Source organism: Clupea harengus, chromosome 20 (assembly GCF_900700415.2).
Source record: "Clupea harengus chromosome 20, Ch_v2.0.2, whole genome shotgun sequence".
NCBI classification, from domain to species: domain Eukaryota; kingdom Metazoa; phylum Chordata; class Actinopteri; order Clupeiformes; family Clupeidae; genus Clupea; species Clupea harengus.
The window spans coordinates 10,441,958-10,459,457 of NC_045171.1; the positions used below are offsets into that span (position 1 = coordinate 10,441,958).

General features: G+C 46.9%; 1 protein-coding gene across 1 annotated transcript in view; it reads right to left on the reverse strand.

The window, feature by feature from the left end:
• mgat4b (alpha-1,3-mannosyl-glycoprotein 4-beta-N-acetylglucosaminyltransferase B) overlaps positions 1–17,500 on the reverse strand; it is a 114,576-nt gene that overhangs the window by 51,396 nt on the left and 45,680 nt on the right. The window contains exons 2-3 of the mRNA XM_031586871.2: positions 1,241–1,420; positions 151–294 (exon numbers count right to left, since the gene is read on the reverse strand). Of these exons, the coding sequence (XP_031442731.1) occupies positions 151–294; positions 1,241–1,420 (324 nt within the window). The remainder of the gene's footprint in view (positions 1–150; positions 295–1,240; positions 1,421–17,500) is intronic.

The window sequence follows — 17,500 nt, forward strand, 5'->3', positions numbered from 1 at the left end:
ACCCAATGACATACACCCCACCTCCAAGTTCCCTCACATACACACACAGTAACACACACAGTAACACACACACACCAACACACACACACAGACACACAGGCACACAGCACACAGACACACACACACACACACACACACACACACACACACCTCCGGTGCGTCCCTGGCCAATGTGCACAGCAGGCTGTAGGCTGCTCTCCTTGGCCAGCAGGTGAGGCAGGTGGTGGAAGATGCTGGGCAGCTGCAGGACATTCTTACTGCTGCTCACATTCCACAGCTTAAGTTTTGTCTCATCTGAGGAGACACAAACACACATATATATACACACACACATATACACATATTTACAAACACACACACAACAGAGATTCAGAAAGCCCAAACACACAAACCAAACATACAAATAAACATACACACACACACACACAGAGAAAAGACTAACAAAACAAATGAACAAATCCATTACAGCTAAACGACAAACAAATGAATGTAGACAAACACCAAATAATCAATTTAAGCCTCAGAAAGCAAACGAAATTCAACCATGAGGCGAAAAAGTCTCTAATCTCTCAAACAGCACAAGCACCAAACACATTAATGAAACCAAATAAATAAAAGCCAGTTATAACACCACCAGCACACACACACAGACACACACACACACACACACACCACATGTCCGTCCCCCTGCAACTCAATGTGAGTTTCAATGGGCTGTAAACGACATTACTGCATTTTCAATTCGGGAGTTAATTCATTCGATAAATCTGAAGTTCTTTGGTAGTTTTCCCAGGCCTTATTAGAGGCCTTATTTTTACAGGATTTGTATTTTTTATTTAGGTGTCTGACAAGGAAGACAAGTGTGTTATTGAGGGAGTATACTCCGAAGAAACACAAATTTGGTTAAAGTGAGTTCAGGCTCAACAGGAGCTTAGGTGGGATCAGCGTGCTTGGTTAGCAAGCAGTCAGGGTGTCTCTGTGTGTGTGTGTGTGTGTGTGTGTGTGTGTGTGTGTGTATGTATGTGTGCCTATGTGCCTGTGTGTGTGCCAGTGCAAGAGTGTGTGTGCACACGTGGGCTTATGCATGTGCACACATGCATTTGCGTGCTTGTATGTGTGTGCACACGTGTGCCTGTGTGTGCCTGTGTATGCATGTCTGTTGCGTGCGTGCGTGCGTGCGTGCGTGCGTGCGTGCGTGCGTGCGTGCGTGCGTGTGTGTGTGTGTGTAATGGACGCTCACCTGACAGGCTACTCCAGGTGCGGTTGATGTCTCGGAGCGCCTGCTTCTCGGCGATGGCCCGCTTGATCTCGTCCAGCACCAGGTTGAGCTCTTTGGAGCGCTTCAGGTTCTCCTGCTCCGCAGAGTGAAGGCGGTCCCTCAGGGCCAGGAACTCCCGCTGGTACACGTCCACCACATCACCTACGTCAGGAGAGAGAGGGAGGGAGAGGGAGGGGGAAGAGAAGGGGACAGAGGAGAGAAAGAGAGGAAGAAGAGGGAAAAACAGACAGAACACTGGTGAGTTTATGTCAGCAGAGGAAACGGAGGGTGTGTTGTGTGAAGGTGCTGACAGAAGACGTGTTGAAGCGACATGACCTCAGACGCACACACACTGAAAAACACACTACCTCTCCAACCTAAACTCGTTCAAAAAAGAGCTAACATACACCTGAAGAAGAAGCACTTGTTTACATTTTAGGCAGACGATGAGAAACATTAGTCTTTGTTTAATGAGAAGAGCACGAAAAAATGCAGTGTTGTGCGAGAGATGCATAAAGTCTGAGTTTGGCAGACTGTTTAAAAGCTGTGGTGGTTTTTGCGGGGAACGTTCTCCTCTTCAGGCCCATTACCCAGTTTTAACAGGGTAATCAATACCACTCCTCAGCAGACATCTAGCTATCGATCAGATCAGTGATCTCTCCGCCAGTGAGAAGTGAGGACAGCCAAGCAAGGACAGCATTCGAGACCGCAGGAGATAGAGTGGCGAAAGAACCTCTGTGCGTCACGGAAACAAATAGTTCCAAGCAGGCAAGCGGAGTTTCAGAACTTTTGGAAGTTGGGTTCTCGTACAGCAAGGGTTTGTGTTTACCGTCACTCGGCCATTGATTATGATGGGTTTTATGCAGCCGATAAATCTGCTCCTGCTCAGGCGATCTCTTTGAGAGCACTGATGAGGAGGCTGTTTAACCAGCGCAATTAGCATTGTACAGGCTCAGGGGCAATCAGGAAATTAAAAATGTATGAGCTGTCTGTGGACAAAAAGAACCTAGCACACTTAGCTAAAATGCACACTGGCATGGAGCGCTTCCAGAGCCCAGAGTGCTGAGTCGGGTCGGCCTCAGCACAAGTGGATTCAACAGGCTTCAGCGATGCAGCCAAACAGGTGTGCTTGAATTGTGTGTGTGTTTGTGTGTGTGTTTGCGGCTGTGTGTGTTTGTGTGTGTGTGTGTGTGTGAATATCCCTGCTTGGGCCAGCACTCCCCCTGGCACTCCGACCCCTCTTTGAGCACACACAGACTTTCACTCCCCCTGCACTCCAACTCTCTCTCTCTCTCTCTCTCTCTCTCTCTGTGTGTGTGTGTGTGTGTATGTGTGTGTGTCTGTGCACTCCAACCCCTCTCTCTCTCTCTGTGTGTGTGTGTGTGTGTTTGTGTGTATGTGTGTCTGTGCACTCTGACCCCTCTCTCTCTCTGTGTGTGTGTGTGTGTGTGTGTGTGTGTGTGTGTGTGTGTGTGTGTGTGTGTATGAATCCCCCTGGCACTCCGACCCCTCTCTGAGCTCACCCAGACTTTAGCTCCTCCTCTGCTCTTTTCTTTCCTGTCATCACTTCATTTTACTGCGGGTCGCCCTGCGGTGAGAGAACTCAAGACAGAAATCCGCAGGTTTGCACTTAAGAGGTTTGATCCACATCCGTGAATCTTTCTTTCCTACACAACAGATAGCCATATGGTCCACAGATACAACTCAGCTATGAGAATCAGAAACTTCTCGGACCTCGCCATAGGACAGAGTTCGTAGATGAAAAGTCTCTTGAGAAAAAAAATGTGTGCACCTGTTAAGTGTTACCCCAGTACCAACAGAGCTGAACACCCTGTAGAACAACATGACATCCCCTCTTCATTTCACAACTTCCCCCTTCAACAACATCAATCTTAAAGCTCCATAAAATGGAAAAGCAAAATGGCACAAATGTTTTTTCTTTTTCTTCTCATGGTTTCCCTCTTTTTCATTCGCACTCGCTGTCTCCAGCTCGAGCATTCTGTCTCCAACTCGAGCATTCTGTCTCTCTCCCCCTTCTCCCACTTGTTTCCCACTATATGATGGAGTGTAATGATGTGTGTGATTGAGTGTGAGTGTGTGAGTGTGTGAGTGTGTGTCTGGAATTGGTGTATTTGTGGTTGTCAGTGTACTGAAGAGAGAGAGAGAAAGAGAGAGAGAGAGAGAGAGTGAGAAAGTGTGTGAAGTGTGTATATTGTACAGGTGGACTCTGTGTACATGCATGGCTGTCCATGCCTGTCCACACTCTCACCCCTTCCCGAGCAGCTCAGTCGGCTGAGGGGCCTTGTTAAAAATGAAGTGCTACGACAAGCATGACGTCTGGCCTGTGATTCGACATCATCCCGCCGACATCCAGTAGCAGCTCAAAGGCACTAACCACTCAGCCTCACTGTGATGGGAAGGGCGAGATGAAAGGAGGAGGTGTGACTCCTCGAGTGTCTGGGAGCGTTGAACGCATCCGTGAAATCACACTTTGGCGCTCCGGACGTGATGAAATACCTGCTCAACCACGAGGGGCTTTTTTTTTACCTCAAGCACCGCAGCGCAGGAGGTGTAGGGAGAGCCTCAAGCCCACAGCAGAAAACCGTGACAGGCTTCAGTTGAATTAACACTGAGGCATCAGCAGGATAGACTGTTACAATGTCTCCTGCTTAAACACTCACAATGTGGATGGACGTTGCTGCGCTGGTTTGTGTTCAGGCCATGACCTTTGTGGACTAGGGGAGTTACGGTTAACAGGGGTCACTTTGGGAATGTCTGCCTTCCTCCTCCTCCGTTGAACGTCACACTCTCGAGTCAACTCTGACCCCTCAGTGACATGACAGGAAGTGCAGGGCACTCCACGAGTCTCACCACACCTGCCGTTGCCGCGGTGTCATGCAAGGTCACACAGGGTCACACGGAGTACCAGGAGGTGGGTCAGGATTGGCACTTCAGCTCTGCCCTGGGCAAAAGTTGGAGAGCATATGTGCTGGGTCCTTTCAGAGATATATATATATATATATATATATATATATAGAGAGAGAGAGAGAGAGAGAGAGAGAGAGAGAGGGAGAGATAGATACAGTGGCTCCACTCTCACTGACAGACACACACTCAAACACTTCTGCAGACACATGCCCACTTAGATACACAGACACACAGACAGACAGACAGACAGACAGACAGACAGACAGACAGACACACCCACACACACACACAAACGTGTGCACCCTTCCCTTTTATTTCATCATCTGTAACTTTTTTTTATTCCTTCCCAGACATAGCAAGGGAAATCCGTGACACTATTCTACCCACACACACACACACACACACACACACACACACACACACACACACACACACACACACACACCACTGAAGTACAATGACTTCTGCATACTCATTAGTGGGAGGGAGCAGTCCCTTGGCCACAGTCGCTTGGATCAAAAAGAAAGTTAACATCCCAAAATAAATCCCTTGCATGATGAATCTCCTGCTGTAGTCATCCTCTAATTAAGACATTTTTAATTAGCCTCTTGGCACTGTGACTTACTGTCCCGAGAGCTTAATTAACTTAATCAGTCAACATATCCATAATAAATGATGACAAATCTTAATTTTAGGCACCACAAAGTCAATGCACTGTGACAGATGGTGTCTAGGCCACAATGCATTTTAAAATATTAGACACGGATAATGTTACATTACATGATTAATGTTTGCAGCCATGATGAAAGCAAAGCAAGAGAGATGGTGGATGGGTGCCAGGGAGACTCCCTTTCGCTCTCTCTCTCGCTCTGTATGTGTGTGTGTGTGTGTGTGTGTGTGTGTGTGTGTGTGTGTGTGTGTGTGTGTGTGGTGTGTGTATGTGTGTGTGTGTCTGTGTGTGTGTGTCTATATTTGAACTTCTCAGTATTTGGCACGAAAACACTACACTTCACTAGTCTGGTATATTTTTGATGACCTGAATGACCACTGGGGTCGAGTGCTGCAAAGTAGCCAATCAGCACACCTCATCCATGCATGCCAGTCAGTACTAACCACAAGGCCAGACTCCAGTCAGTGCCAACAACATGACACACTGTCCATCTCCATGACAACACAAATCCAAGACACTACTGGGTCCAGTAGTAACCTTTTGACCTTAAAAAAAAAAGGTGTCAAGTTGAAATAAAGACACAGCCTAATGTGTCACCGTTGAAGGCACATCTGACCACACTGAGAGGTTATACACACTAACCCTAATGTCACCCTGACGGATCCAAATTAAAGGGTCCAAACGCAGACAGTCATCTGTCAGATCCCATTTGCTGAAGAAAACAAGGGACAGCGGCTCACTGCGCACGACTGCACTGGCAAACTCAAAGAGGACAAGGACGCCTTTTTTGTCACACAGGGAATGAGAATAAATGTCACGCTCTAGGAGGCCATTTCTGAAAGGACAAACGGTAAACGTTTCGTCAAAAGCCCCGCTGAGCACAAGGGGGAGAATGAGTTTTCAAAACAGGGCGTGGGCTTCAAATCACCCCAGACAAGTGACATTTAAAAGAAATAATACAAAACTGCGGCTCATCTCCAAGTGCACAACGACACTTTCGCAACGCCAACAAAAGCTTCCGCGGTCTAGTTACATTGGAAAGGTAAATGACCCTCTCTTCACTGGTGAAAAAGCAATTCTCCCATTTCTTAAAGTCACCAAACAGCAGCCTCTAATCACTCCTAGACCACTGAGAGGTCCATTATTGCGGATTTAAATGGCATCCTGATTGTCATTTCTCAGCCGTCTGAGGACACTCGCTCCCTTCGCAGTCTCTGAAATGAGAGAGAAAATGACGGTGGCTGAATTTTAGTAGCGTATTGATGTCTGTCGCTGTCTCTGCGTCTGTGGTTGGGGTGCATCCCAATCAAAACCCTCTCACGTCGTCAGCCAGTCGGAGACGGAGATGAAAGCAGGAATGAATACAAAGACAACACAAACAAACAAACAAACAGCAACACTGACAACAGACAAAACAAAATGTTTCATCCCAGACTGTTTGACAAAAAAACTGTGATTTCACCTTCTGAAGGGTTTTTTCTACCCCAGTGAAAATTGTTCAATATTTTTGTTTTGTTTTTGTGCTCATGACGGGAATGGCAGATACACATTCTCTTTCGACATAGCCTCCATGCACCTGTGATGTGATGAGTCTGAGAGGAGGGAGGGGTCGAGAGAGTGCGGCTGGCATCCCGTGCTCCGGGTGCAGAGAGAGAGAGAGAGAGAGAGAGAGAGAGAGAGAGAGAGAGAGAGAGACACAGACAGACAGAGAGCCACTGCTGCCGGTGCTGTTGAGAGTTGGCCGGTGAGCAGTCAAGCCAGAATAAAAAGGGACTGAAAGGCAGAGCAGATGTACCGCAGGGTTTTCATGAATAAAACAGCATCACGACACACACACAGACACACACACACATACAAACACACATCACACGGCACTGTTGTCAGCCACCTCCACTTACAGCGACACGGGGGTGTGTTTTTACAAGCCAGAAGGAGAGCTTTATGGGAGCCACTAGATAGGCCTACACAATACTGGGTGTGTTCATGCTTGTTCATGCTCAATGGGAGGATGAAAGATTGACCACAAGCCACACAAAGAAAGATGAATAGCCTGTTGAATAGAGGCTCCAAAGCTGTAATTGTTGAAAAGGAGAAAAGAAAAAAGAAAGGAGACTTGAATAAGGACAGAGACAATAAAAGTTTATGTGTGCATGTGTGCACAAACACTAGGTGTGTGTGTGTGTGTGTCTGTGTGTCTGTGTCTGTGTGTGTGTGTGTGTGTGTGTGTGTATGCGTGTGTGTGTATGTGTGTGTGTGTGTCTGTGTGGTCTGTGTCTGTGTGTGTGTGTGTGTGTGTGTGTGTGTGTGTGTGTGTGTGTGGTGAGCTCATCGTCTGCCCGCAGGGGCTCTTGGTGTGTGCCGCTCTCAGGTTTCTCAGGAGAGGAAAGGCTATCTGCCACCCGACTCCCCAGGAAATCCCAACAGTGGGATGGAGTGGCCCGCTCTCACTGAGGTCATCAGGAGCCCACAGCAACCCCCAGTTGGCACCAGCATCAGCAGCACCCTTAGTAACACAACTACTAGCATCAGTAGCACCCTTAGTAACACAATTACTAGCCTCAGCATCATCCTTAGTAACACAACTACTAGCATCAGTAGCACCCTTAGTAACACAACTACTAGCATCAGCAGCAGTAGCACCCTTAGTAACACAACTACTAGCATCAGCAGCAGTATCATCCTTAGTAACACAACTACTAGCATCAGTAACAATGGTAGCCATATCAGTCCCATAATAAACAACAGTATTACTACAATCATCATTACCAACACAATTACCTTGTTCATGTCCATTTACTAAATGTTATAATCAATTCAAATGTGCTTTATAATTACTATTCTCTCTCCTGCCTCTCCATCATCATTACTACAACCCTAATCAATGTCCTCTATTTCAATCCCATTAAGACAAGCTGTGTCACAGGAACGCTCCCTCGTATCATCAATATCATTATGATCCTCCTGACCGTAGCCGTTCACGTCGTCCTAATCCTGATCATCAATGTAATACAAAGGCTCACGGATTTCTGCTGTTGTCACAGTTAATCCATATCACTAAGGATTTCTGAAGTAATCATCAGTAAGCAGTAAGATGGCTGACTTCTGACTTCATAATCCAGATGGCATCATTCTATACTTGATGGTCATCAACTTCATCCTACAACACATATCCCCCACAACCCCTTCCAATAGCAGGGTCAGGGCCTAAGACGTGATACACTGACATACACTGTAAAGTTCTCTCTCTCTTGCTCTCTCTTTCTGTCTCTCATTCTCTCACACAGACACACACACACACACACACACACACACCACACACACACACACACACACACACACACACACACACACACAGAGAGACCCCTTCAGCAGTCTCTTTTCTAGGCTGAGTGGAACAGATTATCCTCGTGTTGTTAGCTGGCTGCTGATCCGGTCGCAGACAGACACACATACATATACAAACAAACACATACACACACAACACACACACACACACACACACACAGACAAGAAGCAAAGACCCATCAACACTAATCCCTGCTTAGTAATCAACTAAAAAGAGCAGCAATCAAAAAACAACTTACAAATCCAGTCTAAACACAGACACAGAACACACAGATCCAGGAGCGTGCACACACACATGCATGCTGCTGCTCAAGTAGATCTGAATAAAAATCACTATTACAGTGACTATTATCTGAATCCAGTGGTGAAAACACACACTTAGGCATGCACATTTGTACACACACACAGAGACACACAGACACACACACATACATTGTATGAGTAGGACCGAGGGAAAATCAGATTGAGTGACAATTATTATCAGTGTGACAATTATCTGAATCCTGTACTACAATCACACAGTCCTATGCATACACACAGACATGCAAGTACATCTCTCATACTCTATCATGTCTATCACATCTCTCTCTCTCTCTCTCACACACACACACACACACACACACGCACACGCACACGCACACACGCACACGCACACGCGACTCAGACTGGGTCGGGAGCGTCGCAGTGCTGTTATAATGGTGTCCACAGCCTCGCCAAGATCAAAGCCTCTGTCCCTCTCAAGTCCCCCACCCCCCCCCCCCCCCCACACACACACACAGTTGCTGCGTGATGTGTGCCACCTCAGCTTAAGACTGAGTCTCAGGCCAGAGGGAGGAAGTGTTAAGATGTACCTGTGTGTGTGTGTGTGTGTGTGTGTGTGTGTGTCTGTGCGCATATGCATGAGTTTGTGTTTATGTAAGTGTATGTCAGAGTGAGAGTGAGACAGAGAGAGGGAGAGACAGAGAGATGAAGAGAGAGAGGGAGAGAGTGAAAGAAAAACCGGAGAGAGCAGCTCCACAGCCAAAAGGATCAGCACTGCACTGCTGAGAAAATCTTGAGGAAAAATAAATTCTCTTAGGCACAATATATGCTTTAAAACACACACACACACACACACACACACACACACACACACACACACACACACACACACACACACACACACACACACACACACACACACACACACACACACACACACACACACACACACACTATTGAGCTCCACCTCTCTGTGGGCTCTCTGCAATAACTCAATCCTGCGCCACTCCCTGCCAGCTGGTCCCATCCTCCAACCCCCCCACTCATGCCTCAACCCCCCCAGTCCCAAAAAATACGCCAGAGTCCTTATCAGTCCAGAGTGGACAGAGGTGGTGGTGGTGGTGGTGGTGGTGGCGGCGATGTCCAGTACGTGACATCAGTCTCAGACATCAGCCATGGAGAGTAGTGTTAAGTGGTTGCGCTGATTTTGATAATTGTGAAGGGAAGGATGCTGGGAGGACTTGATGTGACCTCTGGTAACTCTGGCAGCAGTGTGTGAGCGGGTGGGTGACTGAAAGAGTGACATTCACATTGACATCACATATTAGGTCAGGTGTGATAGGTGGAGAAACCTACAGTAAATAAAAATATTTCTGAATGGCACTTGCTTTGTTTGCAGGCAAGTGCACAGATGCACATTTGCTCACACATGCACACACACACAGCACGATTTCCTCTTGTGCCCGTTTCAGAGCATGGTAAGGGCCTGACCTATGAGTCATCCGTAATGGAATGTGTGTGTGTGTGTATGTGTGTGTGTGTGTGTGTGTGTGTGTGTGTGTGTGTGTGTGTGTGTGTGTGAGTGTGTGTCATCTGCTGCTGGTACCTATTAAGACCAGGCCATTCGTTTACATAGATCCTGCTTCCCAAGCAATGAGGCTTCTTCATCTAATCGTCCAATCAGAGTCAACAGAGTGGGCATCATGCAATTTAGCCACCGCAGAACAGCTCGGATGGAAGCCAGGGAGGCCAAATTTCCTCTCGAAATATGCCATTATCCCTATTATCCTCACAACACATTTGAGCAAGAGCATTTTGTGGCCAGATCAATAGCGTTCCCTCATTGTGGCAGGAGGAGAGATAAGAGTGAGCATATTGGAATGGCTCAAGACACTGATGGAGGACAATAATATACACACACATACACACATACACACATCATTTGAATTCCGGAATGTACTTACGAAATGCCACTTCCCTAAAAATCATTAGTCTCCCAGTAATCAAACATAAAGCCACACTCAGAGACAAAACAGCTGTTAGCTGGTTTGAGAGTAATATACAGTGACAGTACCTTTGTGTTTGTGTGAAAGAGAGAGAGAGAGAGAGAGAGGCTGTGTGTGTTTGTGTGTGTGTGAGAGAGAAACTGTGTGTGTGTATGAGTCTGTATATGTGTGTGTGTGTGTGTGTGTGTGTGTGAGAAACCTGTGCGTTTTTTTTAGCAAAAGAGCTCACTGTCTGTGTACGCGGCCATTGTTGCCTTGTCAGCTGCTGATGTGAGCGTTTCCTCCGTGCTCCGTGGCAGACGGGAGGAAAGAGGGGTTGCTGTGTCACCGGGGGGGGGGGGGGGGCTCGGAGGCTGCGCCGCGAGCGAGCGAGCATGAGAACGAGTGAGCTGCCCTGGAAACGTCTCTAAGCAGGTTTGTTTTGAAATGAGGAGGAAACACGGCCTGTGCACCTCCTGCACCACGGGGGAGCGGGGGGAGGAAATGAATAATGTTGCATACTCCCGCCAGAAAGACAAAACGCTGAAAAATGATGAGAGGGAGAAATGTCTCTGTGTGTGTGTGTGTGTGTGTGTGTGTGTGTGTGTGTGTCTGTGAGAGAGAGAGAGAGAGAAAGAGAGAGAGAGAGATGAGAGGAAAGGGACAATCCAGGGTGTGTCCCCTAATAGGTACCAAAATCCAGTATTAATGTGTTAATGTGTTTTTTTTTCAGCTGTAAACTAAATAATATGACTGAACTGTGATAGAACACATCACTGATGGTGTGAACAGACCAGCGCTGAGAACTATCCTAACACTGATATCATGTCTATCTGACTGAATAAGAAAAAATGCTAGTCTGCCATTTGGCACCTTCACTTTGCCCTCTTTGTCGATTCCACAGCACACCAGTTAGGCCATAAAAGAAACAGGCTACAGCTTTTGCCCCGTGCTGTTTGTCATCCCAAACGCACACCAATTTTGCAGTGTAGCCTATTATTATTGACAGGCATCCACATACATTGGTCAGTACAGGCCCATCAAAGGCAAGTGTCCTGAAGGAAGGCAGCAGACATCATGTAGCTCAAGTCTTTCAAGTTGTACCCCTGACCAAATGTGCCTTCACCGCTCTCTTCTCAGCCACTGGATGAAAGCCAGGAGTTTAGAAAAGCTTGGCTATGTTGCATTTATATGAGCCAGGGTGCTGCTTTTGGCATAGCGCTATTAAATAGAGTAGAAACTATGCCTAACCAGCTCATGTGCCAGGCGGGTAAAAGAACGCATCCCTGTGTTCTTATTTCTGACATTTAAAAACCAGATGAGCAATGAAAATGTGGGACATTATCTCAATATGCAGGACAAAAGTCGATAGGAGTATTGATACAGAACCGAACCGATAAAGAGTACTATATCAATAAGAGTAGAAATATTGATGAAACCCCAATGATACCTAAAATGGGCCACCCCAACTGATATTTCTTTATATTGACCCCTGCAAAAAAAATGAATGACTGCTGTCATTGGCAATGAGTTTTGTGCTTCTTATTCACATCTTTCATATAATTTGTACATCTCCTCCTCCCTCTCCCTCGTCCAGATTCAGAGAGGTGGTGGGGGATGAGATGAGAAACTGGACCACAGGGGGACAGAGAGGAGTCAAAAACACCACATGAGGACACATGAGACTAGGTCCACCCTCTCTCACAGCCTCCACCATGGCCTCCGGTCCCTGACTGCACCTCTCTGCCAACCCGAGGGAAAGAGAGAAGTCAGAGCACTTAGAAGTCAAATCCATTCTGTGTATGTGTGTGTGCATGTGTGTGTGTGTATGTGTGTGTATGCAGTCAATTAACGGGGAGAGGGAAAGGGAGATAAAGATAGATAGACAGAAGGGGGCTCTATTGGATTGCGTAACTAAATAAAATAGCAGAATAAAAAGTTTAAAATAAAATACGTTTTGATTGTATTTTGTCTGTAGGTTTGCATTTCGGTGTGTGTGAGTGTGTGTGTGTGTGTGTGTGTGTGTGTGTAAACAGAATATGAGTGCATGTCTAGTAAATATTTACACAACTGCAAAACCGATCAAAGAATGAGTGAGTCCTGAAATCCTATGTTCCGTTATGTGCACAATGCAGCATGTGCTGTTTGCATAAGTGTGTCTGTGTGTGTACATATGCCTGTGCGTGTGTGTGTGTGTGTGTCTGTGTGTGTACATATGCCTGTGCGTGTGTGTAAGCACAACGCAATCTGTTCTCTCCACAAACTTGCTTGTTTGGAGCAGTGATGAAACACATGATTGTCAGATGATGCAATTATCTCCGAAAACAGGCCTCCCCCCCCCCTTAGACAAACAAACGGCTGCAAGATTCCGTGATTGTGTTATGACAGAGCAAATTCACGCAAATAATCACCGCTAATCCAACGGAAACTTCCATGTGCGCTGACCCTGCGGCTGAGGGGAAACTGTCCGTGCCGTGCCTTCATAAACCGATCGACAATGTCCAGCAAAACTCAAGTCTGTCACTCTCAAGCCAAACAGCAAGTGAGTAGTGTGTGATAAATCACAGCATGTTGCTCTGAGAGGGGATGTTTCCACACGTGGGGATGCAATAGGGGACACGTCAGCATGGAGGGAGAGCAAAGGAAAGAGAGGAAGAAAGAGAAGAAGAGATGGGTGTTGTTTAAAGTGATGTTGCGATTTCTGTGAATCACGCGTGTGTTTTCAGTTAAAGTGATGTTGCGATTTCTGTGAATCACGTGTGTGTTTTCAGTTAAAGTGATTTGATTTCTGTGAATCTTACCTGTGTTTTCAGTTTGAATGACAGTGCAAGCGTGTGTGTGTGTGTGTGTGTGTGTGTGTGTACCACTACCCATCCTCTTTTGTCAGACTGCAGACAGCTGTGAGCCAACTGTGGGTGAAGTGGCACCATTAGGTCTAACCGGACCAGATCATCACCACATCGCTATGGCAACAGGGAAGTCAGTCAGGGGGCTGCCAATTCCAAATTGGACAAATCGGCTCTTAGTTCGACAAATCAACAGAGAAGACCGGTACAGACGAGGGAGGCAATTCTCTTGTTTACAGTCCATCTGTATGATGTTATGGATTTACCTACCACACACACACACAGACACACACACACACACACACACACACACACACACACACACACACACACACACACACACACACACACACACACACACACACACACACACACACACACACACACACACACGCACACACCTGAAACCTTTTATCTTATATAATGTATTCATGAGCACATGCCCAGTGAGTAATCCAAATGGTGACTTCCAGACATCTGCTTTGAGTTGCACTTGATGTTTGTCGTTGTCATTTAAAGTGAACCCCTGGATCCCCCCTGGGGTCAGATCCTCTGTCAAACGTCTGCATGTAATCAGTGAACATGTGAGAAGACGGGGTTATCCACACACACACACACACACACACACACATACACAGTCTCTCTCTCTCTCTGTCTCTCTCATAAACAAACATAGACTGCAGTCTTTCACATCTAAATCTATTTTATCCCTAATTTCTTTTCCCTGAAACCTGCGTGTCTGTTTTATTTCAGTGAGGATTTCAGCACTGGATGCCCATAATCAATCTCACAAGGGGGGGATCTGTGTGTGTGTGTGTGTTTGTGTGTTTTTGTGAATTGACAACGCCTCAGGCCATCTGCAGGGACACACCTTGAGATCATCAAATGATTGAAACAGACCTATAAACACACACACACACACATACATTTACATTTAGCAGACACTTTTATCCAAAGCGACTTACAAGGATGCACACACTCACACACACACACACAGAGACAGACAGACAGACAGACACACACACACACACACACCACACACACACACACACACACACACACACACACAGACACACACAGATGCACACACACAGGGCAAATGAGACAAAGGACACAGGGGAAGAGATGGATAGATGATGAAATGGAATGGAGAGAGAAAAGGGGAAGAAATAAATTGACAGACAGCAAGAGAGGACACAAAGAGTGATGGATGGCTAAATGATGAGCAAGAAAGAGAGAGAGAGAGAGAGATAAAAAAGAGACAAAGAGAGAGAGAGAGAGAGCCAAAAAATACACAAAGAGAGCGGCCCTTTAGGCCCTGATGTCTGCTCAGGTTCGCTATTCTCACTGGGAATTCCCATCACGGTGATCAAGCCCAGATCCTCTTTTACACAGAACAACACACACAGCAAAGACAGCCACAAAACATGTGCTGGATAAGCCTTCAGGTCCTGACGTGATCGCATTCAACAGCAGCCATGGATCAGGGGCTAGTTATGGAGCGCAAACGGAGGCGGGTCATTTGTAAACTCTAAAGGCTCATTACGGAGCTTTTAAGTGTTGGGAAGCACTGAAACACGGCTCGACTGAGAGCGTAAACAAAGGCAAATATAAAACAGGAGGAGAGACAGATGGAGTGCATGAAGATAAAGGGAGGGAAGGAGGGTGAAAGATGGACGGAGATACAGAGAGAGAGGGAGAGAGAGAGAGAGAGAGAGAGAGAGAGAGGTGGGGCGTAGAGTGAGGGGGTGGGGGGTTTCGTATTGAATCATGGGAGTCCTCTCCACCTCCACTTGTACAGGTCAGAACACTCAGGGTTTGCAATGCAAACAGAGGGGTGGATAAGTGTTACAGAGAAGAAGCAGAAGAAGAAAAGAAGAAGAGGAGGAAGAAGAAGAAGAAGAAGATTGATAATGGCTGATGATTGATGTTGATAATGGTGGTGATGATGAGTAAGAAGCGGAGGTAGAGGAGGAGGAAGCAGACAGGAAGTGAAAGTACCTGCTCTCATTTCGCTGCTCACTTCTGTTTGCTCCTCTCGTTCTCGCTTGCCTTGGGTCACCTGTTCTGCTTTTGCATGGAGATCACAAGACACACACACACATACACACACACTCGACCCCACTGGTCATTCAGGTCATCAAAAATATACCAGACTGGTAAAGTGTAGTGTTTTCGTGCCAAATACTGAGAAGTTCAAATATAGGCGCACACACACACACACACACACACACACACACACACACACACACACACACACACACACACACACACACACACACACACACAATCTGCCCTTTAGTAACGCTGGCATAGAGGGCTGGAAAAACTGATCCCTGATTGGGGGAATTGTTCACAGGAGAGTATGAAGCCCTGAATCCTCACAAAACCCCTTTCAAATGAGAGAGGGAGAAAGAGACGGAGAGACAGACCAGGCCTCGGAAACTTCTGGATCTCTCCTTAGCCCCTGTGATCTCTGGAGCACATGGCCCCTGATTTGGGGAAAACAAGAAGCCAAGGAGCAGCGGGAGAAAAAAGGAGCGATTGTTTGAAAAGAACGTAGGAAGACGAGGAACTGGGATGGCGCTGAGCAACTGGGCAGTCTGAGGAAAAAATGTGCGCACTCTGACCCGTGACCTACGCTATTGGCTCACGCCGACGGTGTGGGCTGTGATTGGTTGCTTGTGGATGATCATAAGCTGGGATAAGAATAATGAGGTCCCTAGGTGAAGAAACCCCCGAAGCTCCCTCTGAGAGACAAGTGTTTTGTGTGCGTAATGTGTTATCCTTTCTCTTCCTGGCCAGATGTTGAACAACTAAAACACACACCCGCACAGGTACCACACCTTCCTACACTCACTATCGTGTACAGACACACACACAGTCACACTGACACACACCACAAGAATGTGCAGAACCCCGACTGATCTGCAGAATCACAAGTCTAATCTCAGACCAAAGAGGCATTCATCAGTTTCCTTTGCAGGATGATTTGCAGAGCTCAATCTCACCTCACAAGCCCCTTCCGCACACACACACACAGACACAGACACACACACACACACAGACACAGACACACACACACACACACACATCCTCCTTGGCTGAGTCCCGATAGGCCTGGTAGGCAAGAACACTAGCTGGGGTGTATCCTGCAGCTCTGCTAAAAGAGACTCATGCTAAAATCCTATTGGTTACACACACACAAACACACACACACACACACACACACACACACAGACACAGACATAGACACACACACAGACACACAGACACACAGACACACGCCTGGGCAACAATGGGATGAGGCACAGGGCCAGACTACCTGGTGTTGGTGGGAACAGAAGAGAAAATAATAGAGGAGGGGAAAAAAAGAGGAGAAATGAATAAACAAACACAGACGCAAGAAGTGAGACATGATTACTGCAAGTCGTGGGAGAGTGGGGGAACTTATTTTTATTGCACTGGTGGAAGAAATGAGCTTCCAATTCAATAAAAACGAATGGGGCAGAGGGGGGAGGAGGGGAGGAGGAGGGGAAGAGGGGAAGAGGAGGGGAGGAGGAGGGCAACAGCAAAACCAGAGGCTGCTCTAACAATCTGTGAGTTTGGCCTCCTCCCTAACAACCCACACGCACACTGGGCCGAGAGAAGCACCAAAACCCCGTACCCCCGCGATTAGAGAGGGAGAGGGGGAAGACTGGTGAAGTAGCCCAGAGAAAAAGAAATAAAGAGAACGTGTGTGGGTCTCTCTGTGTATGAGAGAGAGAGAAACAGGGAAAGAGAGAGAGCGTTTGTGGGTCTCTCTGTGTATGAGAGAGAGAGAGAGTGACAGGGAAAGAGAGAGAGCGTGTGTGGGTCTCTGTGTATGAGAGAGAGACAGACAGGGAAAGAGAGAGAGCGTGTGTGGGTCTCTGTGTATGAGAGAGAGAGAGACAGGGAAAGAGAGAGAGCGTGTGTGGGTCTCTGTGTATGAGAGAGAGAGACAGGGAAAGAGAGAGAGCGTGTGAAACAGGGAGAGGATGGAAAAACGAAAAAAGGTAAAAAGGGTTGCCAGGGCTGAATTTCTACAGAGCAAACAGCAGCACATAAAAAAAAAAAGTCAAACGAATGGGTGGTTAAGAGGGTGCCACGCTCACTCACTCAGTTTGACAAAGACATAATAAATGACACAGACATTTTTAGTAAAAGCACAATATCAGATGGACTT